The 7608-nt window shown below is 22.3% G+C and overlaps 1 protein-coding gene across 3 annotated transcripts in view; it reads left to right on the top strand.

The window, feature by feature from the left end:
* Nucleotides 1–7608, top strand: part of LOC117174326 (zinc finger FYVE domain-containing protein 16) — a 62336-nt gene that overhangs the window by 53358 nt on the left and 1370 nt on the right. For all 3 annotated transcript variants that reach the window (XM_033363342.1, XM_033363344.1, XM_033363345.1), the window contains exon 13: nucleotides 3533–3815. In XM_033363342.1, the coding sequence (XP_033219233.1) occupies nucleotides 3533–3815 (283 nt within the window). The remainder of the gene's footprint in view (nucleotides 1–3532; nucleotides 3816–7608) is intronic.

The following is a 7608-nucleotide window of genomic DNA, read 5'->3' on the forward strand; positions in this document are numbered from 1 at the left end:
GTTTTAATAAAAAAACAGTTAAATATCACCAAAAAATATTAATTTTCCAGAAATAGTACATTTTTTGAATAAAGAGATGAATTTTGAAATAAAATGATGAATTATCAACCAAAAAATAGCGTTTATAACCGAAAAATACTAATTTCAACAAAAAATATAATAATTGATATTTAAACCACAACAATTTTTAAGTTTTAATAAAAAAACAGTTAAATATCAACAAAAAATATTACTTTTCCAGAAAATACTTGAATCTTTCTGTAAAACAGATTATTTTTTAACCGTGTATTGCATTTTTTAACCAAAAAATTGATTTTCTACAAATAATTTTTTATTTATTTGTTACTAAATAGTTCAATTTTCAGCAGAAAGATTAATTTTCTGCAAAAAAGATGAATTTTGAGCAATAGATATGATGTAAGTCTAAATTTTATTTGACTAATTTTTAGTCTATATTTTTATACCAATACTTATACTAATTTTTAGTCAAAAAAGATTTTTTTATAAAACAGTTGAATTTTCAATCTGAGAATATGAATTTTCAACTAACAAGATATTTTACAAGCAATAAATTAGATTTTTAACAAAATAGTTAAATTTTCAGACTCTGAAAATAATTTTTAACCAAAAAAAACGATGTTTTAATAAAAATTATAAATTTTTAACCAAAAATAATTAACTTTCCAGAAAGTAGATCAACGAAAAAATTTAATAGCTAATATTTAAAAAAATTGAATGAAAAATAAATAGCACTTCTAACAAAAAAATTGATTCTCTTTCTAAAAAGACGAATTTCAATTAAAATACATCAATTTTGAACCAAATAGTTAAATTTTCTACCAAATTGTTTAATTTTCGGGCAGAAAATACGAATCTTTTACAAAAACTTTAATTTTTAACCCAAAAATGTGAATATTCAACAACAAAAATTAATTTTTAATTAAAAATTCAATTGTTTCGTTAAAAACATCCGTATCTTGTTGAAACTTTGTGTTTTATATAAAATTAATCTTTTTGGTTGAAAATTCATTTATTGGGTTAAAAATTAGTTTTTTTTTATTGAAGGTTAATTTTTCTAATTGAAAATATAACTGTTTCATCTGTAGTTGAACATAAATCTTCTCCAGTTAATAGTTCAACTATTTGTTAAAAAATTTTTTGTATTTTGTTAAAAATTTGCATTTTGTGGTAGAAAATTAATCTTCTTGGTGGCTAATTTAAATTTTTGTTTGAAAATTCAACTATTAGGTTAAACATGACATTAAAAATTAAAAAATTTGGTTTGATTTTTTTGTATTTTGTAAAAAATTCTTCTTTTTTTTTGAAGAAAATTAATCTTTTTAGATGAAAGTTCATTTCTTTGGATGAAAACTTTTTTTTCAACTAATTTTTAAACTAAATTTTTTATGTTTTGTTCGTATAAAATTCATAACTTTAGTTGAAAATTTAACTATTTCTTTGAAGTTTAATTTTTTTGCTTAAAAGCTTATTTCTCTAACCGAAAATGAAACTATTCTTTTTTTATGTTCAAAATTTATCTTTTTTAGTTGAAAATTCACCTATTTTTTTTTTTTTTAATTATACTATGAGGTTGAAAATTACACTAAAAACTAAAATAATTGGTTAAAATTTGGTTTTTTTACTGAATATTAAAATTTTTAAATAAAAATTTAACCATTCGACTTTTTGTCGAAAATTTTTCTAATATACATTTAATTCTTATCGTTAAAATATTATTTTATTTGATTATAAACATAATTCTTTAGCTGAAAAATAAACTATTCCATTTTTTGTTGAAACCTTATCTTTTTTTGATTGAAAATTCCTCCATTGTTTTTTTTAAATTAGATTTTTTTGGAAAATTCAAATATTAATTTCAAAATACCATTAAACATTTAAACACGTGTTTGAAATTTAGTTTTTTACAGAAAATTAATTTTTTTTAACTAAAAATGTAATTGAATTTTATAGAAATTTAATGTTTTCGGTTGGAAATTTTAGTTGTAAATTTCACTATTTTGTAGAAAATTTGTTCATTTGATTGAAAATTTGTTTCTCTAACTTAAAATTAAACCATTATATATTTTTTTGAAACCTTATCTTTTTTTAGTTGAAAATTCCTCCAATTTTTTGTGTAGAAAATTAGGTTTTATTGGTGGAAAATTCAAATATTAAGTTGAAAATACCATTAAAAATTTTAATACGTGTTTGAAATTTAGTTTTTTACAGAAAATTAATTTTTTTTAACTAAAAATGTAATTGAATTTCATAGAAATTTAATGTTTTCGGTTTTAAAGTCATTTATTTCAGTTGGAAATTTCACTATTTTGTTGAAAATTTATTTTATTTGATTGAAAACTTATTTCTCAAACTTAAAATTAAACTATTCTATTTTTTGTTAAAAATTGATCTTTTTTAGGTGAAAATAATTTTATTTTGGCGTAACTTTGTCTTTTTTTTTTAATAGAAAATTCATTTTCTTTTGTTGAAATTTCACTTATTTTTTTTAGAAATACCATTTCTCCATTTTTGGTTGATTTTTTTAAAGATTCATCTGTTTCGGTTTATGATTCAAGTATTTGGTTAAAAACTAGTTTTTTTTGTTAAAAATCATTTCTTAGCTGAAAGTTTATCTCTTACATTTCTTTAGTTGAAAATTGTTCTTTTTTAATTAACTGAAAAATCAACAGTACAATTTTTGATTGAAAATTGATATTTTTCATTGAAAAATGTTTGTTTCATTGAAAAATAAATGTTTTTAATTAATCTTGTGGTTTTATTCAACTGCTTTTGATGTCGAATTCAACTAATCTAACTCTGGTTGAAAATTCATCTCGTTTGGTAAAAACGTAATCTTTTTTGGTGTTGTGTTTTGTGGTGTTGTGATCTACTTGGTTAAAATTAATTTTTTTGTTCAAAATTTATATTTTTGGTTTAAAAATTCATCTTTTTTGGCCGATATTTCATCTCTTTTGGATGAATACTCAAGTATTTTGTTGAAGATACTTTCTTTTTAAACTGAGAATTTAATTATATTCCCTATAATTTATCTTATTTTTTAGGTTGAAAGTTACTTTTTTTTTAAAGATAGAATTCACTTTTTACATTTATAGGCGAAAATCCGTATTTTTAATTGAAAATTAATATTTTGTGGTCGAAATAACAACTATTTTTTTTCAAAATTCGTCTTTTATGTTTGAATTTAACCATTATAACTATTTGTTGTTGTTGAAACTTTAACTAAATAATCAATTTTTAACAAAGTTGAAAAATGAATCTCTTTGATTGTAAATATAATAGGTGCATTTACAATCAAAGAGATTCATTTTCAACTTTCTTAAAAATTGATTATTTATTTAATAGAGTATCAACGTTAATTTTATTGAAAGTAGTTTATTCTTTTCATTTTTTTTAATCTCCTGTTTCCTTGTTTGGATTCTTCCTGTAATTTATTGGAGGGATTCCGAAATTGGAAAAATGATCCTAAAATTTGTATTTAATTTGCTTTCCCTTTTTTTTTTTCGTTTTCTAGAGTAAAGAGTCCCATCGATGGTAAAGCCATGGATGGAATTCCGTCAATTAGGGTTCACAATGGAATCGATTATGTGGGAACAAGCAGGTTCATTCGCTGGACTGAAGTATTTATAATCAAGTCTGATGATCATCCAACTGGTGTTCACGATCCTGTAGACATTAACAAATTATCGGAAAGTATTGCTCGAGCAACTTGTGCGGCTCTCGTTAAATTGTTGGATCTTTTAGCAACGGCTGGACTCACAAAAATCGCCGTCAGAACGACAACGAGTTATAGTGAGGTCTCTATTTTTTATTATTATTTTATCACGGATATTCCTAGTCCTCCTTTTCCCCTTTTTCCCCTACTTTTTCTCAAAAATTGAGGAATTTTTTTTTTTAATTTTGAAAAAGCCAGGGATAATAATTTATTATCAAATCTTTTTTATTTTCCGAAAAAAATTCGGCTATTTGTACGGAAATTTCGGTACAAATAGGAACAGTCTAATTTAAAAGAAAATATAAATTTTTGAATATTTCAAAAAAAAATTTAGAAGCTTTTCAAGCAGGGCCTCAAAAGAATCAAAAAACATTTTCTTGAGATTCCTAGGAAAATTGAAAATGATTTTTCATTTTGAAAAATTATTTTAAAAGAATGTTTAAAAAGATTTAAAAAGATTTCTAAAATTGTCAAAAAAGAATCTGGAAGATTTCAAGGATTTTTTTTTTAATTTTCAGGATTTTCTAAAAATCGTAGGAAAAATTCGATTAATTTTGACTTAGAAGTTCGAAAAAATTTCAAAAATAATTTTAAATTAGAAAAATGTAAAATAATTTTTAGATTTCTCAAGATTTTGAAACACAACTTTGAAACCTTTCAAGGGTGTTTAAACTATTTAAGATCAAAATAATTTAAAAAGTCTTCAGTTTAAAAAAATTTAATTTTAATTTTTCTATTTCTAAATTGCTTAAAATAATATAATTTTGAAAATTTTAGAGTTCATTGATTGATAGGATTGAATCTGAATCTTTGAACTCCACATAATTGATAAAAGTACTTCCATTTTATGCATTTTTATTTTTATTGAACATTTGAGTATAAAATTTTTTAATAAAAATATTTTTCAGTTCCATTTTAAGAGTTTTAAACTCAAGAGTTCCATTTTGAGTGCTTTAATTTGTAGTTTATTTTTTATTGCTTCAAATGAGAAAATGTTTAACTTTAAAATTCGAATTTTTTAAGTTTTTTATTGACCGTGAAAAATGTTTGCGAACAGAAAATTTAACGATTCTATTTTGGGTTGAACATGTACCTTTTTTGGATGTAAATTCAACTATTTGACTGGAAATTGGTTAAATTTTACTATTTTGTTGAAAAATCGTTTGCTTTTTGTTGAAAATTATTTTTTTTTCACTAAAAGTACAAATTTTTCATTTTATGGATAAAAATTAATTTCTATTTGAAAATTCATGTATTCAACATTTGGTTCAACAATTCAAAGATTTGGTAAAGAACTTAGTTATTTAGTCGAAAATTTCACTATTTTATTGAAATTTATTTGTATTTGTATTTATTAAAAAAAAGTGCCTAGGGCTAAATAGCCCTCTAAGGAACAAAATAATACAAGGCCATCTTTGAAATTTATAGGAAATCTTTGTGAAATCTTTACGAAATATTTCAAGTATTTGTGAAATTATTGAAATTATTTTAGTCTCTGAAATATTTTAATTTGCGAAGTACTTGAAATCTTTGTGAAATCTTTAAGAAATAATCTTCATGAAATTTTTGGAAAAATTTTAAAGTATTTAAAAAATATTTGATAATATTTGTGCATTTATTGAAATCTTTGTGAAATCATTGAAGTCTTTGTCAAATTTGTTTAATCTATTCGAAATCTTTGCTAAATATTTTTAATCTTTTGGAAATCAATGAAATCTTTGTGAAATAATTGAAGTATTTATGAGAGCTTTTAAATCTATCCGAAAACTTCGCCAAATATTTGTCAAATTTTTTAAATCTTTGGTAATTTATTGAAATCTTTGTATAATCTTTAAAATATATCGGAAATATTTTTAAAATATTTTGAATCTATCCGTATTCTTTGTGAAATCTTTAGGAATTTATTAAAATCTGAGTGCAATCTTTGAAATCTTTGTGAAATAATTTAAATCTTTTTGAAATCTTCCTGACATCTTTGGAAATCTTTGCGAAATATTTTTGAAATTATTGAAATGATTGTAGCCTGTGAGATGTTTTAATTTGCGAAATATTTGAAATCTTTGTGAAATCGATAAGAAATAATTGAAATCTTTGTGAAATCTTTTGGAAATCTTTGAAATCTTTGTGAACCCTTGGGAATTTATCTGAAACCTTTGTGAATTATTTTTGAAATCTTGGGGAAATTATTGGAATCTTCATGAAATCTTTCGGAAATCTTTCTAAACCTTTGCAAAAATTTTAAAATATTTTTAAAATATTTGATAATATTTTACAATTATCGAAATCTTTGTGAAATCAGTCTTTGTAAAATATTTGTAATCTATCCGGAATCTTTGCTAAATATTTTTAATCTTTTGGAAATCACTGAAAGCTTTGTGAAATAATTGAAGTATTTATGCAAAATATTTGAAATCTTTGTGCACATTTGGGAATTTATTTGAAACCTTTGCGAAATATTTTAATACATTTTTGAAATCTTGGGGAAATTATTGAAATCATCGTGAAATCTTTCTAAAATCCTTAGAAATCTTTGCGAAAATTTTAAAATACTTGATAATATTTGTGCAATTATTGAAATCTGTGTGAAGTCATAGAAGTCTTTGTAAACATTTGTTAATTTAGCCGAAATCTTCGCTAAATATTTTTAATCTTTTGGAAATCACTATCATCTTTGTGAAATAATTGAAGTATTTATGAAATTTTTTTAATCTATCCGAAATCTTCGAAATTTATTGGAAATCTGAGCGAAACTTTTGAAATGATTGTGAAATCTTTGTGAAATCTTTTGAAAATCTTTGAAAGCTCTGTGCACTCTTGGAAATTTATCTGAAACCTTTGCGAAATATTTGAATTTTTTTTTAAACCTTCGGGACATTATAGGAATCTTCGTGACATCTTTCGAAATCTTTGCAAAAATTTTAAAATATTAAAAAAATATTTGATAATATTTGTGCAATTATTGAAATCTTTATGAAATTTAAAAAAAAAATTTTAATTATTGAAATTATTGTAATCTATGAGATATTTTAATTTGCGAAACTTTCAAATATGTTGCTAAATCATTAAAATCTGAGCGCAATTTTTGTAATCTATCAGAAATACTTGTGAAATAATTTAAATCGTTGTGAAATCTTCCTGATATCTTTAAAAATATTTGTGAAATTATTGAAATTATTGTAGTATGTGAGATATTTTAATATGCGAAATATTTGTAAAATCTTTGAAATCTTTGTGCTCTTTTGGGAATGTATCTGAAACCTTTGCGAAATATTTGAAATATTTTTGAAATCTTGGGAAAATTATTGGAATCTTCGTGAAATCTTTCGAAATCTTTGAGAAAATTTTAAAATATTAAAAAAATATTTGTTAATATTTGTACAATTATTGAAATCTTAATGAATTTTTTTTTTAATTTTTAATTATTGAAATTATTGTAATTTATGAGATATTTTAATTTGCGAAATATTTGAAATCTTGGAGAAATTATTGGAATCTTTGTGAAATTTTTTGAAAACTTTACAAAAAATTTAAAATATTAAAAAAATATTCAATAATATTTGTAAAATTATTGAAATCTTTGTGAAATCATTGAAGGCTTTGTGAAATTTGTTTAATCTATCCGAAACCTCTGCTAAATATTTGCAAGCTGTGAAATCTTTGGAAAATCATTGAAGTCTGTGAAATTTTATAAATGTAACGAAATCTGTGCTAAATATTTGATATCTTTGTGAATTCTTTCGGAATTTATTGAAATCTGTGTGAAATCTTTAAAGTCCGAAATCTTTGCGAAATATTTGAAATCTTTGTGAAAACTTTAAAATATTTGTTAAATCTTTTGGAAGTCTTTGAAATCTTTTTGCACTCTTGGAAATTTA

This window comes from Belonocnema kinseyi, chromosome 6 (assembly GCF_010883055.1).
Source record: "Belonocnema kinseyi isolate 2016_QV_RU_SX_M_011 chromosome 6, B_treatae_v1, whole genome shotgun sequence".
Lineage (NCBI taxonomy): Eukaryota > Metazoa > Arthropoda > Insecta > Hymenoptera > Cynipidae > Belonocnema > Belonocnema kinseyi.